We start from the raw sequence: 18,565 nt of genomic DNA on the forward strand, positions 1-18,565 counted from the left end.
GATTTTTCTTGCTTATTGAGGTGAGCCTGTATTGCAACGAATTTCCCTGTTAGGACTGCTTTCGCTGCGTCCCAAATGAGTTGGTATGGCATGTTTTCATTTTCATTTGTCTCCAGATAATATCTGATTTCTTCTTTAATTTCTTCAATAATCCATTGTTTGTTCAGTAGCATGTTGTTTAGTCTCCACATTTTTGCCCCTTTCTCAGCTTTATTCTTGTAGTTGATTTCCAGTTTCATAGCATTATGATCCAAAAAGATGCTCGATATTATTTCAACCCTCTTGAATTTATTGATGCTTGCTTTGTTTCCCAAGATATGGTCTATCCTTGAGAATATTCCACGTGCACTTGAGAAGAATGTGTAACCTGCTGTTTTTGGATGAAGTGTTCTATATATATCTATTAAGTCCATCTGGTCTAATTTTTCATTTAATTCTATAATCTCCTTGTTGATTTTCTGTCTGGATGATCTATCCATTGGTGTTAATGGTGTGTTGAGGTCCCCTACTATTATTGTATTGTTGTTGATGTCTCCTTTTTGTTTCGTTAATAGTTGTTTTACAAATTTTGGTGCTCCTGTGTTGGGTGTGTATATATTTATAAGCATTATGTCATCTTGGTGGAATGTCCCTTTTATCATTATATACTGCCCCTCTTTGTCTTTCTTTATCTGTTTTGCTTTGAAGTCTACTTTGTCTGATATAAGTATGGCAACACCTGCTTTCTTTTGTTCATTATTAGCTTGAAGTATTGTCCTCCATCCCTTCACTCTGAGTCTGTGTTTGTCTTTGGGGCTGAGGTGTGTTTCCTGGAGGCAGCATATTATTGGGTCTTGTTCTTTGATCCATCCTGCCACTCTGTGTCTTTTGATTGGAGACTTCAATCCATTTACATTTAGAGTGATTATTGAAACGTGGGGGCCTACCACTGCCATTTTATCACTTGTTTTCCGGTTCTCTTGCATTTCCTTTGTTTCGCATCCCATGATTTTTGGATTCCTAATTGAGGTAGGTAAACTTTTGTATTGGCTTTCTTCTTATTTGTAATTTGTGTCTTTATTCTTATTTGTTTAGTGGTTACCAGGTGGTTTGTATAACACACCTTGTAGATGAGATAGTCCTTTTTCTGATAACCTCTTATTTCCTTAAATTAAAACTTTCCATCCCTTTTCTCTTCCCCTTCTACGTTGTTATTGTCAGATTTTTTTTCCTTCTTGTGTTGTGAGTTTGTGGTTAAAATGACAGGATTATATTTATTCTTGGTGTTTCCCTTCCTTTTATCTTTAATGTTTTATTTAACTTTTGCTAACCTGTTCTGATGGAGAGCTGCTACTTTCTGTTATTGTCCTTCTACTTATCTCCTTTGTTCTGGGTTTTGTAATCCCTTTACTTTTTTTGATTTTTCAGGTATGAGAGTCTTCCTGAGCATTTCTTGAAGAGGAGGTCTTGTGGCAATGAACTCCCTTAACTTTCGTTTATCTGGGAAAGTTTTTATTTCTCCATCGTATGTGAAGGATATTTTCGCTGGGTAGAGTATTCTTGGCTGCAGGTTTTTGTCCTTCAGAGTTTTGAATATATCATTCCATTCTCTTCTAGCCTGTAAGGTATCTGCTGAGAAATCTGCTGATAGCCTTAAGGGTGTTCCTTTGTAGGTTATTTTCTTCTGCCTGGCTGCCCTTAGTATTTTCTCTTTGTCATTGACTTTTGCTAGCCTCACTACTATATGCCTTGGGGTTGGTCTTACATTGATAAAGTTTGGAGATCTATTGGCTTCTGTCACCTGAAGTTCCATCTCTCTCCCCAGGTTTGGAATGCTCTCAGCTATTATTTCTTTGAACAGACTTTCTGCCCCCTTCTCCTTCTCTTCTCTCTCTGGTATACCTATAATCCTTATGTTGCATCTCCTAATTGAGTCAGATAATTCTTGGAGAGTTTCTTCGTTTCTTTTTAGTCTTAGTTCTCTCTCCTCCTCTGCCTGCAGCATTTCTATATTCCTATCCTCCAAATTGCTAATTCTTTCCTCCATGTTATCGACCCCACTGTTCAGAGAGTCCAGATTTTTCTTAATCTCCTCCACTGTGTTCTTCATCTTCAGTATTTCTGATTGGTTCTTCTTTATAGTATCAAGCTCTTTTGTGACATAGCTCCTGAACTCGTTGAGTTGTCTATCTGAATTCTCTTTTAACTCATTGAGTTTTTTAATAATGGCTGTTTTGAATTCATTGTCATTTAGGGTATAGATTTCATTGTCATTGGGATTGTTTTCTGGGTACTTGTCATTTTCCTTCTGTTCTGGAGATTTAATATATTTTTTCATACTGTTTAATGGCATGGATTTGTGCCTCTGCATAGAGATAGAGTTTAGTTACTGCTTCCACTTGTTTCAACTGATGTGGGGGGCGAGCAGCTATTTAGACTGCACTGACCAGGAACCCAGTCAGCTGTTACTGACTGGACCTGGGCCCCTCCTCGTGGTCACAGTGGTCCTGTTGGGTCCCTCATCAGTTGTGGGGGCAATCACAAGGGGGCCTCAGGCTGCTGGTGCCTACTGTTGCAGACCACCTAGACGCGCTCCCTCCTTGGGGTCTGCAGTGGTGTTATGGGCTTTTCCAGCGGCCGAGAGCAAGATCACCTATAATCACAGCTCTGTCACTGTCAGAGCCCACAAGATATCACTTGTCCACTATAGGTCCCAGCAGAGCTATGCATATCTTCTGCAGTCTGTGGTTAGCTTGCCTAGCTGTGCTACTTTTGCCCCAGTGCCTTCCAGCCTTGTGATTGCCAGTTGGGGCCTCTCCACTAGTGCTGTGCAGAGGCTTTCACTGAGGCTGCTGTGAGAACCTGGAGTTTCCCCCTGGGCCACGGAGCCAGGCTGCTGGAGCTCCACCCAGCCCCAGACCACTCCCACGGAATCTCTGGGAGCCCCTTGCCCCGTCTGGGATGCAGCCAGAGTCTGTGAGTCCTGCGGCGGCTGGTGGGCTGCTGCCCTGCTCGGGATCCTGCTCTTTGGGAGCCTCCCAGTGCTCTGAATGCTGAGTGAGGCCTCTCTGCTAATGGCAAGTAGAGGCTTTCCCTGCTGCCGGTGCAGGACCCTGGAGTTTCCCCCTGGGCCGCTGAGCCGGGCACCGGAGCTCCACCCGGCCCCCGACCACACCCACGGGATCTCTGGGTGCCTCTTGCACCCTCTGGGGCACAGCCGGAGTCCGTGAGTCCAGGCAGCAGCTGGCAGGCTGCTGCCTCGCCTGGGATCTTGCTCTTTGGGGGCCTCCCGGCATTCTGAATGCTGGGCGGGGCCTCTCTGCTAATGGCGAGCAAAGGCTTTCCCTGCTGCTGGTGAAGGACACTGGAGTTTCCCCCTGGGCTTAGGTGTAATCACAGGGGGCTTAGGTAGGGCTATAGTCACCTGTTTCCACCGTTGCTACACCAGTGAATGCACACTCCCACCCTTGGTGCATGGCGTTGCTATGGGGGAGTCCACTGGAAGAGAGCCGCTTGCAGGTACTAGGCTGTCTGGGGGTCAGAGGTCAGAGAGTTTTCACCTATCTCCACGTCCTCCCAGGGGGAAGTCCATCTGCCTTCTGATGTATAGCAGCACGGGTCTCTCAGGCGTCCTGAGATGCTATACTGATATCCTTTGTTAACTGATGGATGTCCAATTAGTTGTAGATTCGAAGGGGGAGAGACAAAGAAGACTACTCCCTCCGCCATCTTCATCTCTTGTGATTTTTAAATATTTCTTATGTTTCAGTGGTTTACAACAACATTCATTCTTAAAGAAGAAAACGGATTTGGGGGACTTAAATTTCTTGCACAAGAACAAACAGCTAATAAGTGGTAGAGTGCTCTTACCAATCTGCTCATGAGGAAACTATGAGATCATTAGTGGAGAAATGGGATGAAACGGAACCGAATTTGGAGAGGCAGACATTTCAGTTTGGTGCCAAGCTACCTCCCCAATGGTTGACCTTTGTCACACAAGACTTCAGCAGCTACCATCCACTCTGCTCCCATTTTCTTTGTTCAAGGAAACTTGGGGGAGGGGAGTAAAAAACAAACAAAAAACACTTTGTGGAGACTCAAATTAAGGGAGAATTTATTTAACAACAATAATTTTTAATCCTACCCCTAAGTACATATCTGCTTCCTGTGAACTGTGCTGGTTCCATGAGGACAGGGGCTGTGACTTCTCTCAGCAGTGCTGGGGATCAATGAAGGACAGTTGACAATCAACTGGCCCCCACCAGTGAACTGTAGAGAGGCAGAGATTTTTTTTTTCTGTAACCCTAGTGCTTAGGACAGAGCTTTGACTCAATGTTGCCTTTACCTCTCCTGCTCACTTTATTGTGACCACATGAACTTTCTCCCGGTTCCACAAACAATGCAAGGTCCTTTCCTGACTTGAGGCCTTTGTTGGAGTCCCCTGGCCTGAAATGCCCTTCTCCTGGCTCTTTGTATGGGTGACTCTTTCTCATCCACAGGTATCAGCTAAATCTTAATTCCTCACCTGTCAGCTCTTGGTAAGTAGGTTTCCCTCCTCCATTTTTCGCTGTCACAGAACTCTGTCTGTTTCCTCAGAGTTCTCCAACTTCATTTTTCAGTAACTAGAACTTAATTTCTATTTCGAACTATCATTCAACTGGTGGAAGAAATAACATTAATCTTCTTGGGGTTTCCCTCTTTCTCTTCCTGACTCCAAGCTCTGGAGAGCTTACAAAGTGCTGAGGTATACAGTGGTGGATGGGAGTGGGCTGAGGTATAGCCTGGGCCTCTGTGTCTGGCACCCACTGAGAGAACCTCACTCCCATGAGGCCATCTGTCCCCACAGGTCACTGTGGCATCTTCTTGGGTTGTGGTATTATAGTTTCATGACTGTAAATCTCTCCTCATATCTGTCTTGGTTTCCACAAGGTCTGATACTCTCTGGGCCTTAATGGATGCTCAAGAAATATTGGATTTCTTGAATTGATTCATCCCCCAGACCTCTGGGCTACCAATGAGGCCTTGAAAGAAAGCTGGATGTCCATGCTAACTTTGAGGCCCTGTGCCAGGATCCTTAGAGAGCCTCGTATTTCAATCAGATCCTTTGAAAGAGTAAGAGTCACTGCTGTGTGTGCTGCCCATTTGTAAACCACAACGGGCAGCATATATACAACAGCTTTTATTCTTCTATGGTTTCTTTAATTCGTCTTATTGTCCATGGAGTTTTCACAAGTTTATTGCATTTGAGTTTCATGCAGTCCACCTACTGCGGCATAGAATTTTAGAGACACAGAGGTCTTGGAGATCATTAAATTTAAGACTTTCATTCTACAGATGAGTAAAGTAAGATCCAGAGAAAGAAGGTAAATTGCCCAAAGTTACACAACAAGTTAGCAAGGTTAGGACTAGAACCCAAATCACTTAATGTCAGGTTCTGTGTCCTTCCACAACACAACGCAGAATATACCACATTAGCCCCATGAACCACATCGGTTCCTTGCACCAAGTCAGGTCTGTGGGCTGCATTGGCTGCATATACCATTGGCTTAATTTTCCACCTTGGCTACAGATATTTATTGTTTACATGTACCACTATGCCTGTATTACCTCGGCCCTCTACTGTGTCCATGAATCAAGTCGCTTACAGTTACCATGTTTCATTTTGGTTACATGTATTCTATTGGTTCTACTGCCATTATAGTAGATTATATTACCACCCACATTATTTTCTGCTCTCACTGTAGAGGATTATACATCCATACCCATTGCCACGTGACTTGCGTTACTTTTCTGTGGGAAGAAAATGCTTCCCGCCCTTTTGCCATCAGGCTTGACCATATCACTTGCTTTGGGAATAGGATGTGAGCAAAGAGATGTGTGTCACTTATGAGCAGAAGCTTTAAGAGTCACCGTGTATTTTGGCCGTTGTTCCTTTCTCTCTGTTGTAAGAATGGCATGTTCCAGATAGGGCCTCCTCCTTCAGGTTGGATCCAAGAATCCAGTGGCAGAAGGCCACAGTCCACCTACAACTGAGGTGGAACATGAGCAATAAATGAACTTTTGCTGTTGCAAGCCACTGAGATCATGGAGTTGTTTATCACTGCACAACAGTATAGCAAGCTGATCGAGACAGCCATGGTGGTTTCATGTACCACACTTTTTCCACTGACAAAGTGCTGTGTTCGTTCAAATGCACAATGTCGGTTGCTTACGTTATAGATGCTGTCCCTTTCCTCAGCATTGGACATTCTACCCCAGGCCCCTCCTGTCTCCCAGTTCACCAGGCCACCCTACTCCACCCCATCACTTTAAGAAGAGCCCCCTTGATATCCTTGTTCCTCAGACTGTAGACCACAGGGTTGAGCAGGGCAGTGAAGACATTATAAAAGAGGGAGATCTGCTTGTCTCGCTCAGGGGAATAGCTGGAGTTGGGTCTTATCTAGATGTAGGTGGCTGGAGCATAGAAGAGAGTGACCACAATCAGGTGGGAAGCACAGGTGGAGAAAGCCTTGCAGCGGCCCTGAGTGGACTTGATCTTGAGAATGGCTTGAGCAATACGGATGTAGGAGGCCAGAATGAGGGAGAGTGGGGCAACAAGCATGAAGACACTGATGACCAGGTCTGCCATCTCAATGAGGTGGGTATCCATGCAAGCCAAGCTCCGTACTGAGGGGCCTTCACAAAAGTAGTGGTTGACCACGTTGGGCCCACAGTATGGCAGCCTCATGGTGAGGGAAGTATGGATCAGAGAGAAGAAACCGCCGGCCCAGGTCCCAGCTGCCAGCCGTGTGCACAAGCCCCAGCTGAGGATGACAGTGTAACGCAGTGGGTAGCAGATGGCCACGTATCGGTCATAAGCCATGATTACAAATAAAATGCACTCGGCCACGCTCAGGGTACCAAACATATACATCTGCAGCCAACAGCCAGTAAAGGAGATGGCCTGAGAGTGAGCGAGAAGATGCACCAACATCTGGGGCATAGTAGTGGTAATGGAGCCCATATCCAGCAGGGAGAGGATACAGAGGAAGAAATACATGGGAGTGTGGAGATGTGTGTCCAGGCAGATCAGGGTGACGATGAGCCCATTGGCCAAGACTGAGCTCAGGTAGAGGAGAAAGAAGACAATGAAGAGGATCCTGTTGGACGTGGGGTCACTGGAGAAGCCAAGCAGGATAAATTCAGAAACCCAGCTTTGGTTCTGCCCTGGAGGCATCCACATGATGAGACCTATAAGAGAGTCACACTCATTTAAATGTTGTCTAAAGTCATTTAAAGATAGTCTAGCAAGAATGTCAGCCCTGGAGGCAGATAGGTTAGGATTTTAATTCTAGCCCCACTACCCATTTGCTGACTTGAATAAGTTACTTAACCTCTCTGAGCCTCAGTCTCTTCATCTGTAAAATGTGGCTGATAATAGTCCTCTCTCAGGGTTTTTATGAGGAGTAGAGGCAATGTGTGTGAAGCATCTAACACAATGCTTTAAAATAATAAATAAGAGTGGAATGCTTATATGCAATCTCCCCAGGCCTACTCCCCACCCCTCGGTGGACAAACTGGTCACTCACATGTCTAGCAACAATCAGTTTACACCAAGTCAGCCCCAGCCCTTAAACCTTTAGAGGTAGAGTTCCCCTCTGCCTCAGAGCCCACTTGTCTGGATGGGCTACAAGCCTCTCCTCATCGGTAAACATTTCTCCTTTGCCAGCTGACAAGGTGAGGCTTTGTCAGTAGAGGGCACTAGAGGGGCACTGTGATGTGATAGCAGCAGGAAGGTACTTATTTGGGGGCTTCAATCCTTCCCCACTTATTCAGCTTGAGAGACAACGCGTTGGTGAGTGATAGCACTCACTTCAACTGACCTCACTGGACCCACTACAGTCACACACGGGCCACACTTTCCTCACCCAGCAGGCTGCTCTCATGGCGACTCTGGCTATCCTTCATGCAACTGTTTCTCCACCTGACAGGCTACTTCTGCAGACCAGCCCTGGCCACACACTCAGGCCACACTCTCCTCACCCATTGGCCACCTCTATGTGACCTCTGGCCTGTGCCCACCACTGGCAGACTCTGTATTCCTGTGGTAATCACACTGTCTTCAAAAAAGCCTAAACTCAGCTTTTTTTTTTTCGGGTGGGGGGATGCGGGCAGGAGCAGAGTGAGTGAGGGGGGTATCTGCTAAATCCTTAGCCCCTTCAGTGTGTACTCTCCTTCAGCCATGAGGTAGTGGCTGCTTTTTTTCCACTTGCTACTTCTGGAACTCCTAGAGTCTTCTTTTACCCCTTTTAGTAGTTCCTACCTTTTACTAGTTAACAGTTCTTTATATTAAATTTTCCCTGTTCATATTACTGGTGTATTCTGTCTCCTGACAAGATGCTTATGGATATAGATACTAAATCTGTGGTGAGTGAGTTTGATAAGGAACAAAATGTTACATGGTTATAAGCTATTTATCCATAAAGTATTGATTAATTCCAAAAGTAAAAAGCTGTAGCTATCAGTGGAGAAACTAGACAACATCTTAACTGAGTGATTATAATTAAAATCACCAATAAGGAGGAGATAGACACAATGTATCTCCATGTGTGAAATTGTAACACTAAATCACCTATGTATTATTTCAGCCAAAAATGCAAAACCTGAATCTAATCATGAGGAAACATCAAAGAAACGTAAATTGAGGAACATTCTATAAGATAACTTATAAAATAAACTATAAAAGGGGCTGGCCCAGTGGCATAGTGGATAAGTTTGGCGTGCTCCACTTTGGTGGCCCAGGGTTTACAAATTTGGATCCCAGGCATGGACCTATGCCACTCATCAGTCATGCTGTGGTGGCATCCCACATACAAAATAGAGGAAGACTGGCACAGATGTTAGCTCAGGGCCAATCTTCCTCTCCAAAAAAAAATAAAAAATAAAAAAATAAACTATAAAATAATCTTCAAAAACTGTCTATACAATGAAAGACAAAGAAAGGCTGAGAATCTGTAATAGATGCAAGGAGACTGACAAAACCTAACGACTAATGCAATATGTAATCCTGGAAGGGGGAATGCAATAAATAACGTTATTGTGACAATTGATAAAATTTGAATATGAATTAGATTAGATTAGATTAAATAAATGTATTGACGTTAAATTTCCTAAATTTGATAACTACTATATAAGAGAATATCCTTATTCTCTTGTATCTTAGGAACTACTCACTGAAGTATTAAGAGGTAAAGGAATGTGATATTTGCAAATTACTCTCAAATAGTTCTGGAAATTATAATAACAACAATGTGACAAGTTATTAAAAATTAATAAATCTGAGTATGGGGCATACAAGATTTCTTTGTAGTATTCCTTCTGCTTTTCTATAAGTTTGAAGATATTTCAAAAAAGTTTTTAAAAACTAAAAATTTTTTCACTTTTTTTTTTTTTTTTTTTTTGCTGAGGAAGATTCACCCTGAGCTAACATCAGTTGCCAGTCTTCCTCTTTTCTTCTTTTTCACGTGAGCCACTGCCACAGCATGGCCACTAACAGACAAGTGATGTGGTTTCACATCTGGGAACTGAACCTGGGCCACCAAAGTGGAGCGTACCAAACTTTAACCACTATGCTATCAGGGCTGGCCCCCCTAATTTTTTTTTTTTTTGAGGAAGATTAGCCCTGAATTAACATCTGTCACCAATCCTGCTCTTTTTGCTGAGGAAGATTGGCCCTGAGCTAACATCCATGCCCATTCTCCTCTACTTTATATGTGGGACTCCTGCCACAGCATGGCTTGGTAAGTGATGCATAGGTCTGCACCCGGGATCCAAACCGGTGAACCCCGGGCCACCAAAGTGGAACTTAAATTCCCTGAAGTGTGAACTTAACTGCTGCGCCACTGGGCTGGCCCCCCTAAAAATTTTTTTACATGTGAAATAAAACCTTTTTCAGACAAAAATAGTGAGATTATTTAAGAGGAGTTCTTCAGGAAGAAAGAAAGTGACAGAAACACAGAAATACAAAAAGGAGTAAAAAGAGCCTCTCAAGGAAAGGTTAAATATAAATTAATAACAAATGTAAAACAATAGTTAAAGTCTTGTGGGATTTAAAACAAATGAAAGACTAAAGATCATGACAACAACAGCACAAGAAATGGAGGGGATAAGTAAGTTAGAGAGTTCTGAGTATTTAGCTTACTTGGAAAAGTGGTAAAATTAATCATTTGCATCAGACTGTGCTAAGATAAATCTTTGACTTGATTCCCTTGTAATATCTAGGGAAATCATTAAAAGAATGAATAATGTATAACTAACAGCCTAAAATAGGGGTAAATGTTTTATTAATTCAAAATAATGCTCTTTTGAGAGAGGGAAAGATCAAACATAAAACAGGTAGGTCAAATAAAAAATAAGTGGAAAGATGGTAAATATGAACTTAAGTAAGGAGGTAATTACTTTAAGTGTAAAAGGACTAAATATTTTAATACAAAGCATATTTTCAAACTGAGTTTATAAAAACACCTACATATTGCTTACAAAAAACACAGCTTAATCAGTTTGCAATATATAAATGTATCAAGTCCACACATTGTACACCTTAAACTTACACATTCTATCTCAATAAAGCTGGAGGGGGCAGAAACACACCTTAATATAAGGACATAGGTACACTAGGAGGAAAGAATGGAAGAAAACACTAACCCAAAGAAACACGTTGTAGCTTCATGAAACATTTGTCAAAATTGACCCCATGCTGCATCATAAATGTAAGCTCAAAAAAATCCAAAGGATGGAAATCATTTAGAGTATATTCTCTGATCACCATGAAATTGGCTAGGAATCAGTTTCAGAATAAATATAATAAGGAAGTACCCAACACCTTTTAAATTAGCATACACTTCTAAAAAATCTATGGAACAAAGAAAAACTAAAATGGAAATTAGTATATACTGAACTAAATGACAATGAAAATACTTAGGGAGAAATTTATAGCTTTAAATGCATATATTAGAATAGAAGAAAGTCTTAAAATGAATCAACTAATCTTCCATCTCTAGAAGCTAGGAAAATAACTACAAATCAAACTGAAAAAGAAGTTGAAGAAGGAAATAATAAAGATAAGAGCACAAAACAATGAAACAGTAAACAAACTTACACCGGAGAAAAATGAACACAGCAACAGATTCACTCTTTGAAATAATTAATGAATAAGTTCTTAACAAGACTGATAAAGAATTATAAACCTCAGGATGAAAAGGGAACATTACTACAGATCCTATAGACATTTGAAAGATAATTTAAAAAATTACAAGCAAATTTATACCAATAAATTTGACAATTAAATGAAATGGACAAAAGGGCTGGCCCAGTGTCATAGTGGTTAAGTTTGCATGCTCCACTTTGGTGGCCCAGGTTTTGCAAGTTTGGATCTTGGGCACAGACCCACACACCACTCATAAAGCCATGCTGTGACAGCATCCCACATACAAAATAGAGGAAGACTGCCACAGATGTTAGCTCAGTGACAATCTTCCTCAAGCAAATAGAGGAAGATAGACAATGGATGTTAGCTCAGAGACAATCTTCCTCACCAAAAAAAAAAAAAATTGAAATGGACAAATGTCTTAAAAAACACAAATTACCAAAACTGACACATAAGAAATAAAAATCAGAAGAGTCCACTGTCTTTCTAAAAAATTGAATCTATATTTTAAAACTTTTCTAGAAATAAAACTTCAGGCCCAGAAAGCCTTACCGGTGAGTTCTTCTAACATTTAAGAGAGGAATAATACCAGTCATAATGAACTCTTCCAAAGCATAGTAAAACAGTGGAAAGTTCCCAACTCACGTTATGAGACCAGCATAAATTCAATACCAAAAAATAACAAAGATATTACAAGAAAGAAAACTTATAAACCAATCTCTCTTATAAGCATTGTTGTAAAACTACTAAACAACATATTAATAAAGTGAATTTAGCAATATCTGAAAAGGACAATACATCACAATCAAATTGGATTTACTACAAGAATTCAAGGTTGGTTTAGCATTTGGTAAACAAACAATGTAATCACCTTATTAACAGGAGTAAGGGAGAAAAGTTATATGATTAACTCAATAGATGCAGAAAAAGCATTTGGTAAAAAGTCAATAACTGATTAAGATTAGAAGTAAACCTCTTAGCAAACTAGGAATAGAAGGGAATCTTTTTAATGTGATGAACATTATCGCCAATAAAAGAAGAAGCAACTTACAGCAAATGTCAGACCGAATGGTGAAACATTGCTAACTTATCCCTAACATTGGAAATGAAACATAAATATTCACTATAACCATTTCTATTAACTATGTCATAGTGGTCCTAGCCAATGAAATAAGTCAAGAGAAAGAAATAAAAGGCCGAAGGATTGGACAGGAAGAAATAAAATTGTCATTATCTGCAGACTACATGACTATGTAGTTACAAAATCTAAAAGCACCTAAGACAAACTGAAATTAATAAGCAAGTACACGAAGATCCAATGTATTTCTCTATATCAGCAACTAAAAAAATACTTTATGAGAACATTTTTAAAATTCAAACATGTAGTAATAAATCTAATGAAATAAGTACAGGAAAACATTATTTAGAGAAATTAAGAAAGATCTAAGTAAATAAAGGAATATGCCATGTTCAAGCATGGGTTGGACAATTCAACATTATGAGGATGTAAAACTGATTTACAGATTCAATGCAGTTCCAGTCAAAACCCCAGAAGTTTTTTCTACAGAAATTGACAAACTGATTATAAAATTTATATGGAAATTTTGAAGAATCTTGAAGGAAATAAACAAAGCTGGAAGACTTACCAGATATTGAGACTTACCATAAAGCTACAAAAAATTAAGCAAGTGTGAATTTGGCATGAGAATAAACAAATAGATCAATGGAACAGAAAAATTCCAGAACAGGTTCATGAATATACAATTACTTGATATAAAACAAAGTTAATCCTACAATACAATGGGGAAAGAAGGGTCTTTTCAATAAATTCTGTTGGATCATGTGGATATTCATACAGGAAAAAAATTTTTTGAATCCCACCTTTCATGGTACACAGAAGTCAATTCCAGGTGTATTGTAGGTTTAAATGGTAAAGGTAAAACAATAAAATTTTTAGAATCAAACACAGAAAAATATCTACATTATCTTGGAGTAGGCAGAGATTTCCTTAATAGGACACAAAAAGCACTAACCATAGAAAAATATACGATAAACCAGATTACGTTAAAATGAAGACCTTAAAAAATTTGTATCCAGAATAAATAAAGAACTCTTACAAATTAACAAAAAAAGAAAGGCTACCCAATAGAATAATGGGCAAAAGATATTAAAAGACGCTTCACAAAAGAAACTATCTAAATAGCCATTAATCAAGTGAAAATGTGCTCAACATCATTAGTCATCCAGGAATCGCAAATTAAGACCACAGAGTAACACCACTACACATCCGCCAGAATGGCTAAAATAGTGTTGGCAAGAATAACCCAAATTTTCTTACACCGCTGACGGGAGAGTAAATTTGTACAATTCCTCTGGAAAATGTTTGGTGGTATCTCCTAAAGTTGAACACAAGCATACCATATTACCCAGCAATTCTATTCCTAATTATATCCCCACATACTTATACAACAAACATATGTTCAAGAAAAGCCATCTACAAAAATGTTCAAAACGCTAGTCAAAACAACCAAAAATAGGAAACTACTAAGTATCAATCAACAGTGTGATGGATAAAAACATTGTGGTATGTTCATATAGAGGTCACCTTTGGTAGGGGTAGAGACTCAGTGAAGACTTCAAGACATCCTCAGTCTTTACTTTCCCTGCCCACATCCCCTCACCTGACTAGTCTACCACCAACATCTCCCTCAGAGCCATCCCTTCCTCTGTCCTTGATCAGGAGCCCATCATTTCTCACCTGCATTCTTGCACCAGTCCCTCCCTGGTCTCCCTGCCTCTGGACTCTTCTCCTTCAATGCATTCTCCATAGGGACTACTGCAAGTGGTTGTTCAAAATACAACACTGGTGCTGTCTGTCCTCTGCTTAAAACCCTTTAAGGGTTCCCAATGCCCCATCGCTTAAGATAGATTCACAGAGCACTTCCTAAATGATCTGCCCCATGCAGACTTCTTCAGCCTCAGACCCAACTCACCCTCCCCTCCCATCTCTTTGCATAGAAGCATAATCTCCATCAAAGTATGCCCAGTTTCCTGGGTGTTTCTACCTCTGTCACACCTTCAAGCCCTTGCCTAGGTCTTCAGCATGGAGGAGTGTCATCACCTGCATCTTTGCCTCCCACAAACACTCTGTTGCACGTCCAAGCCTTATTCTTACCTTAGGATCCAGCTCAGGTGTCATTCCACCAGGAAGACTTCCCTGACCTGTCCCACCATCTCCCACTCCCAAACCTCAGTTAGATGCTTTCTCTGTTTCTGACAGCTCCCTGTGCTTCCTGGCAAGTTATAATCCTACTAATCCTAGAGTGTTCTGATATAGTTTGAGATCTAATATCTCGGGAAAACTTTCTCCCTCTCCTGTTAATTTAATTCCCACTCATTGAATTGGAATATCTGTGATAAGTATGGATATATATGGGAAGGTTTATAACATCCCTTTCAATAAGAATAATAGCTAACGTTTAATGAACAATTTCTGTGTGCCAGGCATTGTTACACTAATTTTATCTCATCCTCGCAACTCATTGAGCTAAGTACTATTCCCACCATTTTACAGATGAAAACACTAAGGCACAGAGAGAGAAAGTGATTTGTTCCAAATTACATGGTTTGTATGTTGTATCTGGGATTTGAATTGAGGCAGTCTGTCTTCAGAGCCAACTCTTAATCATTATCTTCCCTACTTCCAGCAAACAGGCTGTAAGTGGGAAGGGTGAAGAAGGCAAACTTCCCCAACCGCACATCAATTTGAGCTTCTTGAGATTTGGTACAAGATACTATAGAATCATAGCCTATGAAGTATGGCCGCCAGACAAGACAGGATCAGAGCACTTCCAGGACAAAGGGCCAAAGTGGCAGCCACAAACTGTCTCACGATAAGCTTTCCTCCATCCGTTCCCCTCACTTGGATGTGAGAACCCATGGGGTTGTGTTGGAAGCAGAGGGAATTGATGGAAGGATACTTGGGAAATTATTACCATTCTAGAACTTAGAAAATCTTTATAAAAGCCTCTCTCTGGGTCAAACTTGATTTCCATGGGAAAGGGGACATTACTTAGTAAAAAAAAAAAAAAGTCTTCTAAGATTCTGTCAGCCCAGCAGTCTCTGTCCTAATTTACAACACCCCAGGCCTGGAGAGAGCATCATAGTAACCCCTGTCATTGCTGAAGGCTTCTCCCAGGACAACCACCATTGTCCTTTCATGGATATATCTCTCAGCTAGACTTGGAGATCCTTGAGCTCAGGAAATTGTATTATTCATTTCTCTGTTTCTAGCACCTAGAACATGGCTTGACACAGAGGAACTATCAATAAATATTTACTAAATGAATAAATGAAGGAAGGAAGGAGGGTCTAGGGAGAAGGAAGGAATGGGAGGGGATTGAGATGTGAGGTAGTGAGGAAAGAACACTGCGAAATGAGGGAAGTGGGCTTGAGGAATGGTGGGGGGTAGGCACAGGGAGGACCCAGGCCTGGCTACTCTAGCCCCCACAGATGCCAGGATCCCACCCACAGCCCCAAGCCCAGAAACCATCTCAGCCCTAAGGTGTGCACAGAAACAAGTCACAGAAAGGCTGTTACTTGCTCTTAAAGGAAAGGGACTGAACAGGAAGAGCCCTGGGCAACAAAGTCTAGTGAGCCAGGATTCCAGGTAACTCAGTCTCCAGAAAAGTCCTAGGTTTCTGAGAAGTTGGAGGCTGAACCCCCTTCTCTTCATCATACAGTTCTCTGCATCCAGCCAGGCCAGCCGTGGCTCCTGAAGGCCTTGCTTGTCAGGTCCTTAGTGCAGATGGAGGGATCCTTGGCCATCCCAAGCTCCTCCCAATAGGCCAAGCTGCTGAGGCTTTATGATCCTGCCTCTTCACCAGGCATTCCTGGGAGAATAGGGACAGATCATCCCTCTGTCTCCTGCCACCACCATCCCTATCCCCGGTGGGGATGCCATGATGGAATTCCTTGAATGTTTTCAATAATAACCTCACAAGGAAGCGGCCCTTAGGGACAGAGCAGAAGCAAATCACACCAGGGTGGGCGAGGAGGGGTAGTGATCTGTCTATTTCCTTTTCCAGCGTTCTAGGTAATATGATTAGCCTAAGGGAGAGGAGTTGGCACTTGGTCACCTTGCAGAAATGTCAAGAACTGAAGGGCTCATTCTGATTCCCCTCTTACTTCCCAAATCCCTGTGCCCCAACTTGTCAGTTAGACCATGTCTGAGTCACACCCTTATTCTTCACTGAACTACTTTGGGCAAATCAAAATCCTCCTCCATTCCCCACCAGTATAATCCCTTAGACAAGTTACCCAGCCTCTCTGATGATAATTAAGACTTGACCGTGGAGCACTCATCTTATACCAGGTCTTTAACCAGGTCCTGGCAAACAGCATCTGGAAAGCAAGTAGTATCAGCTTCATGTTACGTACAAGGAAGTTGAGGTCCAGTGGAGCGATGAACTTGCGCAAGGGCTCATATTTTCTAAGTGCAGAATCAGAATTTGAATCAGGATCTGTCAAGTTCTAATGCCTGTACTCTTCAACTTGCTGTTATTCTGTCTCAGTTTTCTCCTCTGTAAAATAATAATAATCTCTTAATAACCCCAACATTCTGGGGTTCCTGGCAGAATTAGATGAGATAATGTGTCGAAAGCCCTGGCACAAGTCCTAGCCATGCCTTCCACAACTGTGAGTTCCTGTCCCTGCCTTCTGTCTGGGCCTCCGTTTCCCATCTATTCAGAAAGAGAAGGCTGGGGTCTGAGGTCCCTCCTAGTCAGCCACAGGTCACCAGAGCCAACTGTTGACTCTTCAGAAATGTTTTGAGGTGGCTGTTAAACAAGGTCATTATTAAAGTTAAATTATATAAACTACAATTAAATAAATGACATTAAAAACAAAGACTGATGGACCTTGAAAGAATCATGCTAAGCAAAATGTCAGAGAAAGACAAATACTGTCTGATCTCACTTATATGTGGAATTGAAAAACATCAGACTCATGGAAACAGAGTAGAATGGTGGTTACCAGGGACTAGGGGCTGGGAGAGATGGGAAGATGTTGGTCACAGGGTGCAAGCTCTCAGTTCTAAGATAAATAAATTCTGGAATGTAATGTACAGCATAGTTACTATAGTTAACAATACTGTATTATATACTTGAAAGTTGCAGTCAGAATAAAGCTGTAATGTTCTCACCATAACAACAACAACAAAATGGTAATTATGCAAGGTGAAGGATGTGCTCACTAACCTTATTGTGGTGAATCTTTCATAACACATACCTGTATTGAATCACCAAATCACATTGTACACCTTAAACTTACACAATGTTGTATGTCAACTATATCTCAACAATTTGGGGGGAAAACAAAAGAAAAATCAGTTTATAAAATGAAAATTAAAAAATAAAAGGTCAAAAACAAAAGCTCAAAACTCTTCACATCCTAATTATTCTACTACTAAAATGTAGATATGTTATCTGTGTCCTAGAAGTTGTTTATATCCACTGGATTTGTATAGTGGAAAGACTCTATGATGGTGTGCTCTGTACATCTCTTTCCATTTCCAGGTTCGGTGACAGCATGTTGTTAGCTTGAAATTGGTCACGATGGATGTATTTACACCAGAGAAATGGCAAACAATACAAACCAGAACCCCACCCTTCCCTTCCAGGACTGATTGTTAAACATTTACCAGCACACCACTGCTTCCAGTCCTGAGTCCTAAGAATCTAGACATCTCAGGACAATCTAATGCTGGAGGATCCTGCTCTGCTATTGGCAGGAGTTGCTGGAGCCGTCATCCAGAAGAGGTGCAGCCCAGCAGCTCAGTCCTTCTTGGCCCAGTCCTCCCAGTCTGGCCCCAACAAAGGCTCCCAGTCTCTGTCTGATGTACCCCTGGCCCCTTCTCCCCTTCCCTCTGGACCTTTGCCAGCCTCCTCAAAAACCTCAGCAGAGATAGCCATGGTTGAGCCTTCTGATGCAGACCATGTAGCAGACTAGCTCTGGTGTTTGGCTATTCAGGAAGCAGAAGCACCTCCCAAGTCCCACTAGCTCTCACATTCAGGGACAAAGCCCAAGGGCACTCAGAGCCCACTTTGCACAGGCACCACTCCAGCCTTGGGAGGCAGGGACTTGACAGATGAGAGAACAGTATCATAAAGGGTACGGGACTTGCCCAAGGTCACATGATAAGTAAAGAAGCCCAAATACAAACTGAGTCCACTGCTACCCCACATGGCTGTGTCTTCTGAGGCAAACTTCAGCCTCCCCTTCTCTAGAATGGGGAAGACTCATTTCTCTCACCGTGTTGTGATTCAGATCTGGAGACAGCACACATGGGTGTTTGAGCCCAATGCTAAGGCACAGAATAAGCACTTAATGAAGGTCAGTCTC

The 18,565-nt window shown here is 41.7% G+C and overlaps 1 protein-coding gene across 1 annotated transcript; it reads right to left on the minus strand.

The window, feature by feature from the left end:
* Positions 1–4,065: 4,065 nt before the first annotated feature.
* On the minus strand, positions 4,066–16,746 carry LOC103563232 (olfactory receptor 2A12-like). The gene is made up of 2 exons (XM_070609958.1): positions 16,604–16,746; positions 4,066–7,209 (listed from the first exon to the last, which is right to left on the minus strand). Exon 2 carries the CDS (start codon positions 7,199–7,201, stop codon positions 6,419–6,421), a length of 783 nt encoding a protein of 260 aa, XP_070466059.1. The 5' UTR covers positions 7,202–7,209; positions 16,604–16,746; the 3' UTR covers positions 4,066–6,418.
* Between the last annotated feature and the right edge of the window lie 1,819 nt (positions 16,747–18,565).

Source organism: Equus przewalskii, chromosome 2 (genome assembly GCF_037783145.1).
Source record: "Equus przewalskii isolate Varuska chromosome 2, EquPr2, whole genome shotgun sequence".
Lineage (NCBI taxonomy): Eukaryota > Metazoa > Chordata > Mammalia > Perissodactyla > Equidae > Equus > Equus przewalskii.